This window comes from Protopterus annectens, chromosome 2.part0, assembly GCF_019279795.1.
Source record: "Protopterus annectens isolate FY-2018-M chromosome 2.part0, PAN1.0, whole genome shotgun sequence".
NCBI classification, from domain to species: Eukaryota; Metazoa; Chordata; order Ceratodontiformes; family Protopteridae; genus Protopterus; species Protopterus annectens.
In genome coordinates this window covers 1,108,242,860-1,108,264,699 of record NC_056728.1, presented here as the reverse complement: position 1 = coordinate 1,108,264,699, position 21,840 = coordinate 1,108,242,860, and the positions used below count along the sequence as shown (strand labels likewise).

Below are 21,840 nucleotides of genomic sequence, written 5' to 3'. Positions count from 1 at the left end.
GCAGTAAAAGCAGTCACTACTTCAGTTAGTTCCCTAGACAACATAAAAGTTATCCAAGTACTTCAGTTGAAAAGCATAAAATTGCCTATTAACCCAGATGCAGCACAAATATTTGAGAATAGCTTAAACAATTGCAGGCACTTACTTGCAGGCGTGCACACTGAAAAGGGGCTGGAGAGAGCTTCCTCACCACGAGCAGGCATTTATTACACATTACGCACTAACATCACATCAAAGTAAAAAATCTCAGCATCAACTTGTTCTGTTGTACATCTACGCGATCTGGATAAGGTATCAGCCAGATTAGGCACTTTGCCTTTCATGTAAACCATTTTGAAATTGTACTTTTGCAATTTGCGCATCATTCTTTGTAATCGTGCTGGAGCAGAAAGCATAGGTTTCTTTAGAATGGTGCGGTTGATGCTCAGTTTCAATCTAAACAGCTCGACCATAAACATAATTGTGAAATTTGGAACATGCAAATACTATCACCAAAAGTTCTTTCAATTTGAGCATACTGCATCTCAGTTTTTGTTAGTGTCCTAGATGCATAGGCTACTAGCTTGCCCTCTTGAAGAATAACTGCACCAAGGCCAAATTTTGAAGCATCACAGGAAAGAACTGGTTTACTCACATCATAGTATCTTAACGTAGGTGGGGTGGCAATTATTTGCTTAAGGTCATCAAATGCCTTCTGATGATATTCCAACCAGGACCATGCAACATTTCTGCATGTTAGCTCTCTCAAAGGTGCTGTCTACTCACTGAAATCTGGTAAGAATTTTCCTAAATAGTTGACCATGCCCAGAAAACACTGTAAATAATGTACATTGTCTGGTGCTGACATCTCTAGAACAACTACTTGCTTGGTCGGGTCAGGTCTAAAGCCTGTACTTGTAAACAAATGTTCTAAGTACATAACTTCTGGAAGTCTGAATTTGCACTTCAGAGAATTGAGCTTTAAGTTTACTTCACATGCCCTGTCTAGAACTATCCTGGGGTTTCTGTCATGCTCTATTTCACCATTGCCTCCAACTAATAGATCTACTATTATGGCACAAGGATAACCTGAAAAAATTTGCTCCACTGCACGCTGGAAAACTTCACTTGCAGAATTAATTCCAAATGGCATCCTTAGGAATCTGTATCTGCCAAATGGAGTACCAAAAGTAGTTAGAAATTAGGATTTGTGATCAACCATCACTTGCCAAAATGAACTTTGTATCCAAAACAGAAAATACAGTGGCATTTGGTATTAGAGCTGCAACTTCTTCAACTGTGCGTATTGGATGATATGTTCTTTTTAATGCTCTGTTCAAATCTCTTGGATCAATGCATATTCTGATTTCATCTGAGCCTTTCTTATGAGTGGCTACCATAGACTACACCCATTCAGTTGGTTCTGTGAATGGACAAATCACACCCTGTTGCACCATTTTATCCAATTGAGCTTTAACTCTTATCTTGCATAGTTATCGGAACTCTTCTTGCTGATCTGACTACTGGAGTGATCTCTGGGTCTAACTTCATGGAATACACAACTGGAAGTTTGCCCAATTTGTCATCAAAAACATCAACATACTCTGAGAAAATGGCTTCAGAAAAATTAGAACTTGAAACTGCACCCACATGATTAACTTCTTTAGCAAAAGAAAGCAGATTCATTCTTAAGGCTATCTTTGAGACCCAATAAATATTGCACTGGTCATCAGACCATGAAGAATAACAAGTTATAAAAGTTCTCAACCAGATAACATGAAAGTATCACTGAACCTTCGGTTTGAATTTCTTCACCTCCATAAGCAAACAGTCTTGCACTGCTGGTTACATTGAGTTGTTCATTAGTTCTCACCCTTGCAAATGTGTCTGCTGATATAACATTACACCTTGACCTAGTGTTCACTTTGAGCTCTGTGGATTTTCCATTAATCCAGACCATACAAAACACTTCACTCCTTGTTAAAAAGTTTACTGCATCAACTCCTTCACCAAGCATTGATACACCATCTATAAAGAAAGCGGACTATTTTGTCTCTACTTGACTAACTTGCTTTTTTGTGCGACCTTCCTTTACAAATGTGTGAGGCTTACTTGATTTACAAAACTTTTGGAAATGATTCCATTTTTTACACTTGTGACATTGCTGACCAAATGCTACACACTTCTCTCTTTTAGACTCATGATTTGCACTACAATTGCAACAGTTAATAAAGCTAGACTTGAGTTTGCTGCCTCATGTTTAAGTTGCACTGAGCCTGCGGTAAAGCTTGCACTTTTTCTGGAACTTGCTAGAAAACATTGTGGCTTCTTTGGAAACCTTGTGCTGCCACATGCTTAGACCTGTTCATGTTTGTCATGTGTTACATACTATCTATGTTTGTTCTGAAGCTCACTGAAACCATGTCTTTGTCACTTGCAAGCATACTCGTGTGTCTTTCTGTTACCTCATGGATCTGACAAATCTCTACTGCATTGCTTAATGTTAAATCACTGTCAAAAAGCAAAATCTTTCTCGCAGTGTCTGATAACACTATATGTTTTTTGGATGTTAAACTCCAGTTAAATGAAGGATTATTAAGTACTAGTATATACAGAAAGGATGTTAGTAATGGCAGATACACACATCACAGTAGCATGCATGCACCACATATTTTTAAGGGCGTAGTTAAATCACAATTTATTAGAGCCAGTAGACTGACTACGAATGACACTACATTTGTTTCACAATTGGATGGAATGGTAGAAGATTTTTCTTCCAGTGGATATGATATGCATTTACTTTCTAAGCTTAAACTTGATACGATGGAAGCTAGGCAGACATCACTGCGACCAATTTTTTTGGAAGGGATGGCTAGCTCTACAAACAGTTTATGCACAAATATCACCAATCAACATGAGATAAGGTATATTACAACTTATAATGGTAGGTCAAATTCAATCAGACAAATTATATATAGAAATTGGCCAATTTTAATGGCCTTAGATGAACTGAAGATCATATTGGGCACTAAGCTATACTTTACATATAGGAACATGAGGACGATCAAAAGTTTACTTTGTTACAAAGACTTCTATAGACCCAGTCATACACAATTTGCTGCTAAAATTGGTACTTATCCATGTTTTAATTGTGTTACTTGCACTTATATTTTTGGTAATGGGAACATCCCAATAATGGACAAATGTTTAATTTTAAAATTTCAGCCACTTGTAACACCCCTCTTGTTGTGTATCTGGCCACATGTAACTCATGTAACTCATTTTATGTGGGGAAAACTATACGCAAGTTAAAAGAACATATTATTGATCACAATTCTGAAATTAGGAGACATTGTGACAAGAATGCACTATATAAACATATTAGTACTTGTGGTGATACACACACTTTTAAGTTTAGAGTGATTGATGTATTATGTCCAAATGCAAGGGGTGGTGATGTTAATAATAATCTTGAGTTAAAGGAATTTGAATGGATTTTGAGACTAGCTGCTGATTCTTATCCTGGTTTAAATAGTACAGTCAGCTTGAAACCTGTGCTAGTAAAGTTACGTAATAATATTATAAAATAGAAAAAGTTTTTATTATTGTATATGTATATAACATATATTTGGTTTTTACTTTTTCACCTTTTATTGTTAAAAATTTGTGTTTATTTTATTTTTTATGTTTTTTTATGTTTTTTTGTCACATGATTCCATTTGGCTGCTGGTCATGTAATTTTAGACTTGTATTTAAGCTTTCAGTATCAGACTTGAATGTATTAGTATTGAGGAAGGGTTATGCCCGAAAGCTTTGCTTTGTATTAAACTGGTTTTTCCTACCAAGTTTTCTTTATCATGTTTATGTTGCACTGAGCCTGCGGTAAAGCTTGCACTTTTTCTGGAACTTGCTAGAAAACATTGTGGCTTCTTTGGAAACCTTGTGCTGCCACATGCTTAGACCTGTTCATGTTTGTCATGTGTTACATACTATCTATGTTTGCTCTGAAGCTCACTGAAACCATGCCTTTGTCACTTGCAAGCATACTCGTGTGTCTTTCTGTTACCTCATGGATCTGACAAATCTCTACTGCATTGCTTAATGTTAAATCACTGTCAAAAAGCAAAATCTTTCTCGCAGCAGCACTGTTAATACCACACACAAGTCTGTCCTTTATCAGCTCATGTTTTAAATCATCAAACCAACACGTTTTACCTCTTGTTTCTCAAGCCAGTTATATAAGCTGCAAATGTTTCCCCTGGTTTCTGATCTTAAGTAAAACAAATGCCTCTCTAATGTAATATTCATCTGGGGGTTGCAAATTTCTCTAAACGTGCGCTTCAAACACTAAGGATTCTCCCTTGATTCAGTTTGCACAACAATATGGTGGTCTGCACCTTCTCCTTCATACACTGCTGGTGCATATACAAATGAACTGTCTCTTTCTATGGCCTGAGACCCTGCTAGGTTTTACAAAATGAATGCCCTGGTACGTGCATCTCTATCTGCATAAGCTGATTGTATAAAAATATCGTACTCTTGCTCAAATATTCTCCAGTTTTCTACAATATTCTGATCAAACACAAATGGTCAGGGTTTTTGAAATCTATCTGCCATATTAACAGTGACGCATCTGGCAACTATAAATGAATACACATGTGCAGAAGCAACTGGCACACACAGTACTTGCTCAATGCCTTTGTGTTCTGTACTTTTACTTTCTTTCACTAAACTTATCGGAATTATGTGGATGAATGAACTCTTAGTGCTTTTGAATAACTTAACTTTGCAAAATAAACTTCTCGATGCCATTCTGTATTTTGTGTCTAACTTTTCGGACTTTTTGATGCTTTACAAAGCTTTGTGAAACAATTTCTTGGGCTTTTCGATGCTTTCCTGAACTTTGCGAAATAGGTTCTCAGGCTGGACTGGTACAGGCAGAAATGCTAAAATCATTTACCATCACTCGCTGCACTCTTGAAATTGGTAAAGGTAGAAATGCTAAAGTAGTTGCTTGGAATTTTATCGATAAAGGCAGGAATGCTACAGTCATGCACCATTACTTACTAAAGTCATCACTTTAACAAACATTCGAGAACACTCTTGTAATCTTTTGTAAGAAACATATCAAGCAAATTGAACATCTGTTGCCCAAAACTTAATAGCTTTCAAAGTAATTGTACTTTGCAATAAACTGCATACAGCACACCAAAATGTCCCCAAAATGGTGGTACCTTGGTAGGCAACTCTTTACAGCACAAGAAGCACTCAGTAATAGCATCACTTTGCGAACAGACACACCCAACACAAGAACTTTTCTTCAAAATAGCTATGCTTAGACTGAATTGAATGAACTAGTTGCACTTTGCACACAACAAACTCTTTGAAATACATGCACAGTAATAAGCACACACTGTAAGCACTTTTACACACTCTGAGACACGTCAAATAGGTTCATAGGTAGGTACTAGGCTATCGGTCCAAGGGCCTATGTAAGCCTAGCCAGCAAGGTTCCATAGCTTACGCCACCCAAGAAAGTTTTTCCTGTGCCACTGTCGAGCAGACACAGAAGTGATCCACGGAGTGTATTTCCTATTTCCCATCTACTCATCAAGATTTTTCTTGAAGAGTGCTAATGAAGAACTTTGCCTGACATAGATGGGTAGCTTGTTCCAGAGTAGAAGTATAAGTTATAGAGAAACTCTAATTATGCCCTTGATGCAATATGAAGTCGTAGTTATGCCTAAACACAGCACTTTGCCCAAATACATACAGTCGCTTTGCTTTATCTCTGCTTAGCATGCCCTTTCCTTTTTCTTATTATATTAATTTTGCTCGTTTAAGCCCTTTTTATGCCCAATGTACTTTTATTGTGCTCGTTTTACTCTAAACATGCCCAATTCTGCCTTAGACACACTCATTTTGCTTTAAACATGCCCATTTTCTGCTTTACTATTAATCGTTTCAAATACTTTTATCTTAAACATTTTCTTTAGCTAAAAACATTTTTCATACTTTCCGCTTGCCTGATAATGCGGTTTGAGCCCTTGTAATGCCCCTTTTTGCCTTCTTTCACATCAAGTAGACAGTTCGTATTATTTCTCATTACCTTTGATTCTTTCTGTTTGTCTGTACTTTTTCTCTCAGTTTTACTTTTGCTGTTGCCTATACATCTCATGCCTCTGAATATTCTTCTCTCTTCTATCCCGGTTCTGACACCATGTTGCTTTCATACTAGGACACGAATAAGAGTCTTCATGGGTTCTGTTCAAGCTGCTTTATTTTATACAAACACATCACTATAGAGGCTTACTGACTAAAACTTAAGTAACTTATATAGAAACTAACCACTGCAATCATGCATGCGCACTCTCTGGCTGCTTCTACAAAATGGCACTAGGGATTGCACATTTGTGTAATTTATATGTGCACGCACAGCCATGCATACTTCTTAAAGACATAGCACACACACGTTACACTCTGATCTACACTAGGTTCCAATACTAAGATCCAGTCTAATAGAGAATTTGATGTCTTGCTATGATGTGTGGGGCTATTAATTAGCTGTGTGAAACCAAATAAGTTCATGGTAGATGTAGGGGAATTAGAGTTTATGCCCAATCAACTGATATTCATATCGCCTAGTAGTATTTTTTTCTTGTGGAATTGTTATAGATTTCCAATACATGATATCTTCCAGTATAGCTATGTTGTCACCAGGAGGGATGTAAAGGACAGTAATACACATTTGTTTATAATTGTTTAATTTTGGGAAAGTAGTAAGAAGCTCTGCTGAACTGAATTCTGGTACTGGATTGTTGTAAGGGGAAATGTAGTCGTTGTTGAGAGATATTAAATCAGTATCACCAACTTTCCTCTTTATGCAGCCATTATGGACATTATAGCTGGAAGTTACAATTTCGGAGTGCTTAAGTTGGATTTTTGTTTCTTATGCTTCTAACATTTATGGCAGCAAAAGTTAAGTTACTGGGGTTGGAGGCTGACTGTTGTAGGGTTAGAATAGTGTGTGGAAGAGAACTGACTTGATGTTTATTATGATAAGTGGGGTCAGGATTAGTAGGAATGTCTCCTTCTAGAAGTATTTTAGTAAACTGGGGAATTATTAACTGTTTTTTGGAGACTATTATTCCACTTAATTTTGTTGAGTTGAAATGGAGTTAATCAAGTGAGGTCCATTATTAAATAGGTTTGATGTGATGTTTAGAGAGTGTAGGGAGGAAAAGAGTTGGAGAGGTGTTGAGAATTATTATAGAGTCATGGTAGGATGAGAGATATCCCAGTACTAGGCACTATACAAACCATTCCTTCTCAGTTCTTGCTGTCAAAACTCTGGCAATCTGTCCCCCTCACTTAAAAGAAATCTTCTACTTCTCCACTTTCAGTGTATATAAATTCTTAGCTAAACAACCATACGCTACTCCTAAACTCATCCAAAACAAAATGTATGATATGTGGAACCTCACAAAAGCTGAAAGACTCAACAAATCTAATCTTGGATATTAATGGAACCCCAAATAGAAAAAAAATCATGTTTAAATAATTAGGTTTATGACTGGAGTAGTCATTTAACTTCAATAACCACATAGAAAACACCAGGAAAAAGGTCAACATTCTTTATTCTGGTCCTGCAAAATATATTCCTTTCATTCCTGACCGGTTAGAGGTGTAATGGGCAAATGAGTCCTCCTAGCTCAACTCAGACACTGGCTCCACATCATAGCCACAGCCTTTATATAAAAAAAATTAATAATCATCCACTCTACAGTCCACTAAAAATAGAATTTGCCAACTCCCTCTCAGGAACACCACTATACCACCTTCTCGTACAGCAGAGGTTTCCTAGTCACCTACAGAATTGAGCTACTCCTAGGTTTTCGTCATTTCAAACCAATTCAGCCAGATGTCTTCCTGCCTCATGCTACCATACTCCATCATAAAGCTACCCTCTGCAACTACTGCAACTTATCCCAATTTATCCCCTTATTCCAGAGTCCCGAAGAGTATCCTACATGTAATTTAAAGTAAAAGAATTGTCCTGCACTGTACTAACCATTCCTTCACAATTCTTGCTCTCAACTCTGGCAATCTCTCCTTCTCACCTAAAAGAGATCTCTTATTTCCCCAGTTTCAGAATATATAGCTAAAAATACCTCTATGAAATTTCTGACTCCTAGTGCTTTTCAACTGGGCAAATCTGTGTTCCTTCACCTACATTCTTCTGTTCTCTGTTCTTACACGCTACTCATCTCCCATATTTACTACTAAAATTAATCCACATTTGTTTTTATCCTCTGTTAATAATATTTGCTCATTGTTTCAATTGCCTGCTGGACTTTGTACATTTTATGATTACTCCATGTTTGCATATTAGCTTTGCTTTATTTCTTCACCTGGGCAGTGCCTGCAAATGGTTTATCGTGATTAGTGTACTACCCTGGTAAACAAAAAAATGATGAATTAATTGCAATAAAATAAAAATACGTCTTTATTCCCTTCCTCATCACCACTTTCCATACCTACTGAGTTGTCTGACTTTAGAAAATTCTTTTTTTATTAGACTTTTTTTTCCTCCAAAATATTAAAAACCTTCTAAATAAACTCTAAAGAAAAAACTCTAGTAGCTTTATTAAATCTGAGACAATTATCAGATTCAGTTTTTGCTCAGGCCCAATGCAAAACAAGCATCATGTTTGGTTACATTCAAATGCTGCATGCTTAACATAAACACTCTTATAAATCTAAAGGGAGAAGATAAACTTACTTCCCTAACAAAAATAAATAAATTGTTCAGTTTTCCCCAAGAAAACCATTCAAATTAACAGTCAGGTGTATGAAGCACAACCCACTACTCAGTAGTTTTATCATCCTAGTACAAAGTGAGGGACCAAGGTTTCTGCTGGTGAGAAGACCTCAACAGAACAAACAATATGGCACTTATGCAGGAGTTTTATACCATCTATTTCAGCACCTTCAAAGGCCTAAGACTTGCTTTGGCCCTCACAAGGAAATAATCACTACTGGAAAAATCCAGATGGATCACAGGATAAAAAGATAGGTAAACCCAAAAATTATGATTCACTCTTAGACTCACCTTTCCTGAAAAAGAAATACATAGTTATACATATGTCTGAAATAATCAGTAGAAAAAACGTAAGCTGCAAGGGGCTGCAAAGTGACCTAACATGGATAGAAGACATTCTGGTGGCACAGAGGGATAAATCTTTGACTACAGTCTAGGCTATCCAATTTCAATTAGCTGTTCCGTCATCTGACAGTGGAACAGGAAAGAATGGAACTTATCATCCCTGGTGGGTAGGTGGTTCTGTGAGCACATCCTGTGATGATTCCCGGTGAAGGCTGAGAACATCACGCCAGGAGGCATGTGCCAAAGAGGGGAATAGGGTGGGAACAAGGCTGAGCTGCTGCAGAAGCAAGGCAGTACACCACATGCCCCCACTGCATGACCACCCCTCAAACATACCGCAAGGGACCAAAGTGGGATAGTAACAGGGGTAGAGCATAAAATGAATCCCCCCACCCATAAGATATGAATGGCCAGACCCACAGAACACCCTCAAGTACTATGTCAGTCCCAGCCCTAAGCTTTAGTCTAGGGGGGTATGAAGGTGGCTGGTAGTCCTGACAATGGATGTGGAGCACTGGGTAGGGATAGCACATGCAACATATGTTATCTAATCCTCTTGGTCACGCTCCAAATCCATTATCACAGGTGATGATAGGCACATAAACAAGTAAATTTACACATTCACCCTGTGGTCATGAAACTGAGCTCTTGTTTCATGACCACACTGTTATGTTGCAGATCTGCACACTTCTACTTGTAAGTCTCTCAACTGCCTCCACCTTCAGTTATAAAAAATACCCAAAGACACAAAGTCTTCACTTGAGAAAGCTGCCCCTTCACTAGAAGGGGACAACGTACTCTTCTCAATGAAAGAATCATAACATCAGACAGAGTTTGTAATACAGATGTCAATTTTATATTAAGCATAAAAACAGTACTTTCAAATTAAAATAAAATGTTTCTCAGTGAGGTGCTTATCTGCTTAGAGGTGTAGGCCTGGATCGGTGGCAGACTGCAACAAATTATCTTGATAAGAACACAAAACCTGTCAATAAAGAAATGAAGATTTAGCAGATGGATGCCACCCATACCTCTTAATCTCTTAGCACAAAAAATCTGGACAAAGCCAAAAATGATGGGGAGTCCAAAAATAGGAATACATTTGAAATATTGCTCTTATAAACTTAGAAAGTTGCTAGAATAAAAGGTCTTGTGTTACCATACATTTTCTGAGGGATATGAACTCTGAAACTCAAATGCCTGTCATTACTCAGTGAATTCGGTCATCATCGATTTGCCACAAAAATCCAGAAAAAAACCCACAAAATTTTATGAGGAATAGACCAAAAATATGACGCAAAAATCTGGACATTCTGGAAAAATCTGTACAGTTGAGCGGAATGATGCCACCTAATATACTAGGTATTTGAAGATGACCGAGGGAAAGTAATAGCAGTCTGGACATAGAGTAACGCTGCTCTTCTCTGAAAGTTTGGCCTGGCATCAGACTCCATCAGGGGCAGAGATGCTTATTATAATAAAAGCAAAAGTGACATACATGAACATTATTTAGGAAATTCTTTCTAGTTCACAATAATTCATGAATTTAACTCTATTACTTTCCTTTGAGGAGAAATACAAAAACAGCAGCATTTAGAGTGAAGTATAGAATGTGGCATGCTAAGCTTTCTTATGCTTCTCAGCTAATCCACTGGCAGCAAAGAATGAACAGAATTTCAGCAAAATTTCCTTCAAGTGAAATTACTCTTGGTGACTGCAGCTGGGATATTTTTTCAATAAGAATTATACTTTTCTGCTTCTAAATATAAACTCTTAAAATCATGTGTATTTCTTAATTTCTGTAGATTCAGTTCTTGAAATATTTCTTCACTTCTGACACAATGTGGCATTTGTATGGAAGACACAAGCACAGAGGTTATGGTTTAATCTGAGTTTTCCTCTTAAACCGAACTGTCTAGAAGCAAGGTGCACCACAAGACATGTAGCTTCCTGTTGCTATCTCCTTTAAAGATATATACCCATATAGCCACATATTCCACACTATTTTTCTTTTATTTATTTATGTACTCTTTACCCCTGATGCCTGGTAATCATCAACCCCAACCTGGACAATCAACCCATTTATTCTCAATTCACTGACTGCAAAAGACAGTAGAGAAGGGTCATCATTAAGGCAAACACCAGGGGTGTTTTGTGGGATTTCCCCCAATGGCTCTACCTCCGTGTGAGCTCAGAAGATGACATACAATGGGCTGACCACAATGGTCATCCCTCACTTCCGCACTAGACTTTGTTAGCAAGCAGCCCTACCACCATCACCACCACCCACCCAAAACACAAGAAGTGGTATCTATAGTCTCCACCAGGGAAAAGTCACTCCCATATCTACTTCACAACTGCCTATAACCCTCCCTCTCGTCAGAGAGACAAGTGGGCTATGTCTCTTCACTCCTCTCCCTCACTGTGTGGGTCCTCCAGTGCTGGGGCCACTAACTGCAAACTGGTCACCCGAGACAGTCAGGTCAACTCTGAATCACAAAGCCAGTTCTATCACCTATTTAAATCCAAAATAAAACAAGTATGGAGTAAGGCATCTTACAAACACCAGTTAATGCATCTGGATTGTAATGTACATGCACAATTAATACAATGTGATCCATCATCAAACTATCTAGAATTACATCACCTGCAAAACAGGAAGCAGATAACATATATAAATCCTACTTCCAGTCCCAACAGTGTCCTACCAAATTCTTAAACAGTTTGGAGTACTTAAAATTACCACTGCTTCTTCAGAAGGGAATTGTGTTTTTTTTTTAATAAAATATCTATTTCTCTAACATCTGTAATAGTTTGCCACATGTCTTTTCATCACTGGAATAGTACAGATGAAACAACAAAAGGACAATCTCAAAAGCACTTTGGGTACCTCTCTTATTCCCGCCAGGCCATCTATGAAGCATATACAATTTTAATACAGGTTTGTCTATATAAGAGACCTTTCGTAAACAGAACACTGTAAGAGTTACTGGAACAATAGCAACTTCCAAATGCATCTCTTCTCATTGATGTAAGTTCTCTAGGGAGTAGCTTATGAAGTATCTTAGTTCCAAGTCTCTCACTTTCCAGGCAAAAATCAAGGCAGTATTCCACTGCAAGTACACATGAGCAAGGCCTCGCACATTATACCTGGAACTGCAGGTACTTTATTGCACTACTCAGGAAAAGGTTAACTTTCACAGAATTTTGAAACACAAATATGTAGTTTTATCTAAAATTAAAATTACATTGCATATTTAAAATCCCTCAACATAATGCACTCAACAGTAAGCACATATTGCTGGTTTAGGATTACCTGCTTCAAAGAATATTTTAGACCTACATAGTTAAGACAAGAAATAGAGAGGGGGAGAGAGAGAAAGAGAGAGAGTAGGATGTTGGATGCAGATCCTTAAGGAGAATAATAATAATTATACAGAATATTATACTCAAAGTTGCAGAAAACATAAGAATGAAGTCAATATGCGAATGGAGGAAGGAGATTTGCTAGTAGGAATGACTGCAAGTAGCGTTACAGAAAATAGGCAATAGGGGGCCGGAAAGGTAGTAGAATGGGAGGAAGCCAAGAAAAATTTATACTGCATCCTAAGATTGCCTTTTCTACCAAGGATTGATATCAGAGTATAGGCAAAGTGAAAAGCAAAGGGGATCCTAAGCAAAAGACCAGCACTGGTAGATTTTTAGTTTAATCTAAAACAGACATTAGGGATAAGTGACATTAGGGATAAGTAAAACAGACAAAAGGGATAACTAGCAGGGTATATAAAATACCGCATGACAACTATAAGAATCAATCACAGAAGGATAGAAAAGATTGGGAAGAGCGACTGAAAAGCAATTTACAAGGGAACAATGGGAGGACATATGCATGGCTCCTACTATGCAACAAAGTCCAGAATGTTTAGGATTTTTGCTTAGAAGTGTTTGCATAGGTATTTTTATATCCCAAGCAATCTTTAAACAATTTTTCTTCAGGTAGTTAACAAATGTTGGAGGCGTGATGGGGAAGAAAGGTAACTGAGAACATGTTTTTTGGAGTTTAATGTATTGGCAGATTTTAAAAACTCACTACAGACTGCTCTGTCAGAAATACTGGGGGAGCAAATGGCTGTAACTAAGTAAATGATTCTTTTGAGCTGGGACACAGGATCTGAATTGGTTGGACATAATACAGCCTTATTAAGTTTAATTTTGTTGGGTGCCAAAAAGCTAGAAAATCAAAATCAAAATCTAAACTAACCATATTTGAAGTATTGTGGGAACAATCCACGCACAATAATTTTCAGGAGGAGATAGGTTTTAGGGAAGGCAGGAACGGAGTAATTTGTTATGTTGGACTGGAATACACTTGATATAAAGGAAGAGAACACATGCAATGTATAATGTATGTAAATGGAAAAATGTTAATGTGGTTATTTTTTTCTATTAATGTAAGTGTGTCTGTTGGCCATGGTGGTGCAGCGGTTAGCGTTGTCACCTCACAGCAAGAGGTTCTCTGGTTCGATTCTCTGCTATACTGCCTTCTGCATGTCCTCCCTGCAGTCGAGTTTAAAGACATGCAGGTAGGTGCATCCATATTGTTTCCTTCTGTGAAGGGTGGGCACTGAGCTGGCAACTTGACACCATAAAAACTCTCCTGCCACTCAATCTGCGGACTGGTGATCTGCTGTGGTGACCCCTAACCAGGAAAAGCCGAAAGACTTTTTATTAACATGTGTGTCTGCATCTTAGGTTATAATTTTATAAGTGTGTTTAAAAAAACAGTAAATGCTCATCAACTGCATATAAGATACAACAGGAATTACAGCAAGCCTTATAGGAATGGGCAAAGTAAACAAAAAATGGAATAGTACCAACTAGTAGACAGACACTGGGCACATTTTTATGCTTGCCATGTTTAAAAAAATGAGTAGAGGGTCAACTAGAACCTATTTAAATAATGTTTACTGCTATGCTACTGTGGGGACCCACCCACAGCCATGGTTGCCTGCTCTCTGTATTAGTACAGCTACGCAAGTGCCTCTGCCTAAAATCACAATGCTAGGCCAAACTAAAAGTATATCTAGTATGCAGTTGAGACCAGGTTTTCCTGCACACCAACATACAAGACATTCTGCTTACTTCATTTTATTTGAAAATATAAAGACTGAAATCTGCTTCTTAAAGCCTTGGTTCACAATGCTTCAGTTAAATGTGGTAATAACTTATCCGGGTCCTTCTATCACAATACTTCATATTCTGGTTACTCATAATTAAAGCAGGTAAACAAGAGGGGCTACAACCACTTCCATCCTTTGTAACTAATGCTGTTCACCGAGTACAAAAATACACTTTATGGTGGACAGATTTATGTTGTGCAAAGTAATGCTACTCCATATAAAAGGCAAGCTCTATTTACAGGAAAATAAATGGATAAATTATAGTTACCTCTTCAGCTCCAGCGTAGAGTGGAATATCATGGAATGGCGAAATATAGCAACCTTTGGAGTTTTCTGATTAAACGAAAAGAAAACAAGACAGTGTTATAGTAGTGAAGTTTTGAAACATTCTCAGAGCAACATCACCACTGAATCCATATGTCATACTGCAACTGGAAACCGAATAATCACAGTTACTGATAATATCAAAGTGTTTAATGGCAGGCTTTGTAATTTATAGATGAATACTAAGCTAAAACGACTGTATAATGCAGAGGATGCAGAATACCACCAGGAAACTTGCTGCCTGAAAGGATACAGCAAAGTCATTTTAATGATACTGTCACTAAATTTATGATAAATAGGATGAAGTAATTTCTGCATCCTCTACAAAGTCAGCTTAGTCCTATGTGACCCTGATCACCACACCTAGCACTTGTTACTCCTGTCACTTGTCTGGTTTTTAGAGATCATAATTTTTTGGACAACATGGCATAACTAAATATTTTTCAAATTTCAACATACTGGTACTCTGACAAGTCATGAATGTGGTTTATCCATGTGTCTTCAGTGTGTTAAACCTCAGAAACCACTTAAGACTATCATTTGTTTTGCACATATATGAGGAAATAAGACCATTGTGTGCATTTTAGGGAAATTCACCAATGTTGTGCTACCATGGAGTTGATGTACGTAAGTTCCAGAGGTTTTGGGGTGCAGGAGGGTCTGCCTACCTACAAACAACATGCATTTACAGCTTTACCATTACTTTGAATGTAACAGGCACAGATTTTGATAATTTGTGATTGAACAGGAGTCTTGCAAGATATGGGTTTCACTCTTCTATAGTAGAAACAAGGAACGTACAGAAGGTACTATATGAACCGACTTAAAACTAAGCGATTTTCAGTATAGTGCAACTTTGTACTCATACAATCTTTTGTTAATTATGAGGCTCACTGCAATGCTATCAATATTTAAAAATTTGATCAAAATACAACTGTATAATACTTTGAAAGACCGGACTAAATAAACCATTGGTCATATCAAAAACAAAGTTAGAAAAAAAAATGCCAAAATCCAAGCTGAATTTGCTTCTTTATATCATCCTTCTCTAAATATTCAAAATTCTGAGTAATGTTTTTTTTTTTTTTTTTCAAAACCTAAACTCCCATTTTGAATTCTGAAAGCCACCTTGCTAGTTACATTGATCATAAATTAAGATTTTCATGGCACAGCTTAATTTTACATGGAAGCTAGCTTAAACTAAGAAGCTGTAAGGGGAAAATATTATGTTCTCCAACATAAAACAGTTATTTCATGAAGAAATGAGATCTGTAACCACTTTCCTAATGCCCATTTTAATAAATCTGTGCCATTGTTACGCATGCTTTGTTTCCTACTTATACTATTTTCTTTAAAAGGACTTTACTCAAAATAATCTGCCATCCTCTGGTGAAATTCTCCAGGTCTCGTATTGACACATTCAGCTATAAACAGTTCAAGGACTGTGCTCTTATATTCAAGGGCAACAAGACATCAACATCTTGAATTACAATGTGATGATGTAACTTATAAATTATTACTAGCTCTTCTGATCTAGATTTATGACTTCTAGTTTTGCAAGTGCCAGACAGACAAGCTGCAGGGGGTGATATAGGGGATGCCCCTTATATGCACACATTGTTTATTTATTCACTGAATGATATATGAGCATCATCTATTTATACACTGAATGCATATGCCATTTAAACTTAAGCAAATTTGTTGACTGTAATTAAAGGGAATAAAAGTCCGAATACAACTTTACTGACAAATATGCTACCATCTCCTGATCTCCATTGGAGTGTCAAGTAAAATGCATTTGTTGTTCATCAACACTAGTGACAGGGCTTGCCTATCCTTGGTTAATATTTTAGTCTAACTTTCCATGACAAGTCCATAGAAAAATTAACAACATACTGTACCTTCTAGATGCATTTAATTTTAAAGTCCAGGAAATTTCTGTAACCTGAAAAAGTGTTTGTCATTTTGCACTTGTCAAAATGTTTGTTTTCACCATAATATAGATAAAATCAAAGAAAATATAATTTTCATGTGAACTAAAACATTTAGCTCTGACATTACATCAACACAGCATAATAATTTTGACATATACAGAATCTGCCGCCCAGAAAATGACATCGTCTTTTTGTGAATTGAATGTCACAAATCTGGGCACTCTAATGGCTATGCAGGTTTACTCAAAGTTCCTATAAATAATGGATCATATCTGTGAAATAATCTGACATTTTACAAACTACACTTAACTTGCGCTATTATATATAATGATATGCACACACATTTGTCTTCATGCTTTTTGTGTTATTTTACATTCATCTCGATATTCAAAGGTGTCGGCATAATCAACAGTGACAGAAAATGTTAATGTTATGGAGACACACATACACATACACACACACACACACACACACACACACACACACACACACACACACACACAAGCATACCTCTCAACCTCTTAGAGCAGAAATCTGGACAAAGCCATAAATAAAAGTGGGACAAAGGCCCAAAAATAGGGACATGTTTAATTACTTTTACAAACTTAGAAATTTGACGGAGTAACAGGTTTTGCATTAGTATGGATTTTCTGAAGGGTATGAAGCCTGAAACTCAAATGTCTTTCATTTTCTAACCTTAATCTTAAATGATGGACCACTAATTTGCCAGATACCACAATTTTATGAAAAATGGACCAAAAATATAAGGCAAAAATCTAGACATTCTGCAAAAGTCTGCACAGTTCAGAGGCATGCACACAAGTACAGTTTTTACTTATAGGTCCAATGTAGTGCCACACCAATACGGATATTTTATTCTTCAACCACAGCAGAAGGCATACACCCACCCTTTATATAATACTAACAATTTTAGAGTTTTACAGATTGTCACACTGGTACATATTTACACTATCTCAAATACTGCAAAATTTCTAAGCAACATCTTCAGATAATGAAGACTGCTAGCTATATACTGCACTTAGAATGTAATTCCAGTTGCAACAAAGTGCAAGTACTGTTTATTATTCCTTCATGTCTATTGTCAACCCACAGCATTTACAAACTTACAAAGTAATTCCTTTATTGAACTGTTATGGGGATATCATGTATCCTATAAGTTCAAAAGAATGGTTATCCGTCTAATTAAAATGGAAATATTGTCATTTTATCAATGGAAAATATAAGTAAATGAATCTTAGAAATTATTGCAGAAATATAATGACAAAAGATTGTTAACTTATAATCACAAATAAGAGTTTTCTGTTATTTCTTTTTTCCTCCAATCCCCAAACTAAACATCTGAACCTGTCCTCCTAACTGCTCTGTGTACCATTTCACTCTCTTGGGAAAACCCCATACAGTCCATTCACTCTTAGGGGAGATAAGCTATCAGGAGGGGGTAGGGGTGCAGAATCATCTGCATGTTGGAGACAAGGGTTTTGTAGTTTTAGTTCTAGCCTCCCCTGCATATGTCTAATCATGCCTAATGGGTTGGTGTGCAAGGGGTCATTGTGATGTATTTCTATACCTATTTTCTCAACTGTCTAATCAGGATTTTTAAACACTAACATTTTCTGGTCATAAAATACATTCATTGTTGCAGGGAATGGCAATTTAAATTTCAGTTCTTTACATCTCTATACCTTTACTGCATCAACAAATCGAGTGGTCCTCAAAGTCACCCCTGAAGAACAAACACAGTTCTCCCTGCCACAACATGTTCCTCTCTCTCTCTCTCTCTCTCTCTCTCACAGAACCAGTCAAAAACTCAATTAATATTGGTCTGGGTCTTCATACCTCACTTCCCTTTCTGTCAGTGGGAAACACTTCAATACAACATACAGAGTCTTTAATCACTTTTCCATCTCCATCCAAAACACCATATAGTAAGATATTTAATTTTTGTACTTTGTCATCCAATCTAGTGAGATGTGATGTAATCTGACGATGACTCCCTGCTACTGTTTTATGCATCTCTGCAATCTGGTGCTTAACTGGCTCCATCAATGCCTGATGGTCAAATAGGTATTTGTAATCAAGTGGAAACTAAGTCTTTTCATATAAATGTTAAACATTCCCATCAAATTTCATTGCTCCACAATGCTACTCACTGCACCACTGTGTTGCACATCTTTACAACACAGCTGGGAAACCGGACAGATTAAGGAATGGCCCAGGGAAAGAAAATGCATAGTGACATGTCAGTTTTGCTACAACCACAATTAAAAACATATACTAAACCAGGACGTCCGACTGCCTTCAGCACAGATTTACACAGCACTAACTGCATGCGCTTGACTTCATTACTACCAGAACGTCCAGTTGCCTTCAGCACAGATATACTCAGCACTAACTGCATGCGCTTGACTTCATTACTACCAGGACGTCCAGTTGCCTTCAGCACAGATATACTCAGCACTAACTGCATGCGCTTGACTTCATTACTACCAGGGCATCCAGTTGCCTTCAGCACAGATATACTCAGCACTAACTGCATGCGCTTGACTTCATTACTACCAGGACGTCCAGTTGCCTTCAGCACAGATATACTCACCAGGACGTCCAGTTGTCTTCAGCACAGATATACTCAGCACTAACTGCATGCGCTTGACTTCATTACTGCCAGGACATCCGATTGCCTTCAGTACAGATATACTCAGCACTAACTGCATGCGCTTGACTTCATTACTGCCAGGACATCCGACTGCCTTCAGTACAGATATACTCAACAGTAACTGCATGTGCTTGACTTCATTACTACCAGGACATCCAACTACCTTCAACACAGATGTAGACACAAATAACTGCATGTGCTTGACTTCATTACTAAGCTACTGCATCACCACACATTTGAAGGGTCAGACATTTAAGAGTTGTGTTAACTTTTTTCCACTATCAGGTATTAGAAATAAGAGGATGGGCATAAAAATGTTTGAAAAAAGGAATAAGAAGTGCTTAAAGCAGTAGGGATTCCAACATTATTCACCTTTCTATAACTTCCTTTCAGACATGTAATGAAATGGAGGATCAAAGATTTTAGTCCTTGATAAAGACAGTCATACCAGCTGCATCTTCCCATTATTTTGTACATAGGTGCTATGGTAATCTACAGACCTGCCCCCCCCCCCCCCAAGTTAAAAACTGCATTAGAAAATGAGCAAGACCACAAAGTTAAAAAAAGCATTAGAAAGTACAGTTTTGTACCTACCATAAATGTAGATGTTCGAAGATCCACATTGCTGCAGTCCTTACTTATGGGTAGTCCGCTGTCCTCGGTTGGCCCGAATACCAAAGTATTAGGCTGACGTCGGTCATGGGCGCCTAGATCTGACATCAGAGCGTCAGGGTATAAAGGCGCATGACCGACGTCATATCCTCAGTCTTTTCTTGCCCCAGATGTCAGAAGGCCAAACCAGAAAGGCCACAGCCAAAAACAGAATACCTCCCAAAACATGCCCAACAACAACCATCACCTAAAGCATAGCACCAAGTCTAACTACAGTGGGGAAGGAGGGAGGGTAAATTGGACTGCAGCAATGTGGATCTTCGAACATCTACATTTATGGTAGGTACAAAACTGTACTATGTTCTTCATCTCACATTGCTGCAGTCCTTACTTATGGGTAGAATCCCAAAGCAACGGGAAAGGGAGGATGGTAAAAATCATAAAGCATTAGGGGCCGCTAAAATGCCCTGTAAAATTGCAGTGGCAAATCCAGCCCTAGATTTAGAATAAAGAGGAAGGTGGTAATGTTTAGAAAAGGTATGCACTGAACTCCAAGTAGCTGCCTCCAAAATGTCTTTTGTAGCTATCCCCCTTAGAAAGGCCGTAGAAGTAGCAGTAGCCCTAGTGGAATGAGGCCTGATTCCAGCAGGAATCTCCTTACCATGATGGGAATAACAGAAAGAAATACAAAACCCAATCCATTTAGAAATAGTTTGTTTTGAAACAGGTTTACCCTGTGAACCCAAAGCAAAAGAAACAAACAATTGCTGAGACTGTCTGAACTCCTTGGTTCTGCTCAAATAATAACGCAACTGCCTGTGAATATCCAAAGTATGCAAAATTTTCTCCCCTTTATTTTGGGGGTTTGCATAAAAAGTAGGCAAATGAATAGTTTGATTTAAGGCTACACTAGAAACCACCTTAGGCATAAAGGAAGGATTAGTACGCAAAGATACCCTATCCTTATGAAAAATCAGGAAAGGCTCCACTGCCATGAGGGCCTGTAATTCAGAAACCCTTCTTGCAGAGGTAATGGCCAACAAAAAAGCAGTTTTCCATGACAAATACTTTAACTCGGCAGTAGCTGCAGGCTCAAAAGGTTGTAGAGTAAGTTTTCCAACACAAAATTGAGATCCCAAGCAGGAGTAGGAGCTCTCGTGTGGGTCTTATATTCTTTGCCCCTCTAAGAAATTGCTTAAACCAAGGATGAGAGAATAAAGGAGGGTCACAATCATAGTGAGCAGAAATGGCTGCAGCATGGACCTTTATTGAGGAGAAAGACAAACCCTTGTCCAATAACTCAGTAAGATATTGAAGAGCAACACTTAAATCAGGTTTGGAGACATCAAAGTCCTTTCCTTTGCTCCAAATAAAAAATCTCCTCCATTTATCAGCGTAAACTTTCCTGGTACTAGGCCTCCTGGCCTCCAAAATAACATTCAAAACTTGTTGTGGAAGCTGAGACCCTCCAGAGTCTAAAACAGAATATGCCAGGCTGTTAGATGTAGAGACTGAATCTTGACATTGAGGAAGTGACTGTCCTCTTGTGACAAAAGGTGCGGAATCAAAGGCAGAGGCCATGGAGGTTCTCGTACTAAGCTCCTCAGTAGTGGGTACCAGTGTTGTCGAGGCCAATCCGGTGCTATCAAAATCATGGTTGGCTTGTCTTGTCTGGCCTTCAAGAGTACCTTGGGAAGAAGAGGCAGAGGTGGAAAGGCATATACATGCAAATTGTTCCAACTGAATGATAGAGCGTCCACCTTCCAAGCTGTGTGATGAAACATTTTTGTGCAAAACTTTGGCAACTGGTAATTTAGTGGAGAAGCGAACAGATCTATGTCTGGAGTTCCCCATAACACTGTCAACTGTTGAAATACATGAGGATCCAATTTCCACTCGTGAGGATCCACTATTTGTCTGCTCAATACATCTGCTAAGGAGTTCTGTGCTCCTGGCAGAAACCTTGCCTGA

At 37.8% G+C, this 21,840-nt stretch overlaps 1 protein-coding gene across 1 annotated transcript in view; it reads right to left on the bottom strand.

Moving 5' to 3' along the window:
* Nucleotides 1-21,840, bottom strand: part of PPA2 (inorganic pyrophosphatase 2) — an 840,704-nt gene that overhangs the window by 682,480 nt on the left and 136,384 nt on the right. Inside the window, exon 3 of the mRNA XM_044060377.1 lies at nucleotides 14,594-14,658. Coding sequence (XP_043916312.1) covers nucleotides 14,594-14,658 — 65 coding nt within the window. The remainder of the gene's footprint in view (nucleotides 1-14,593; nucleotides 14,659-21,840) is intronic.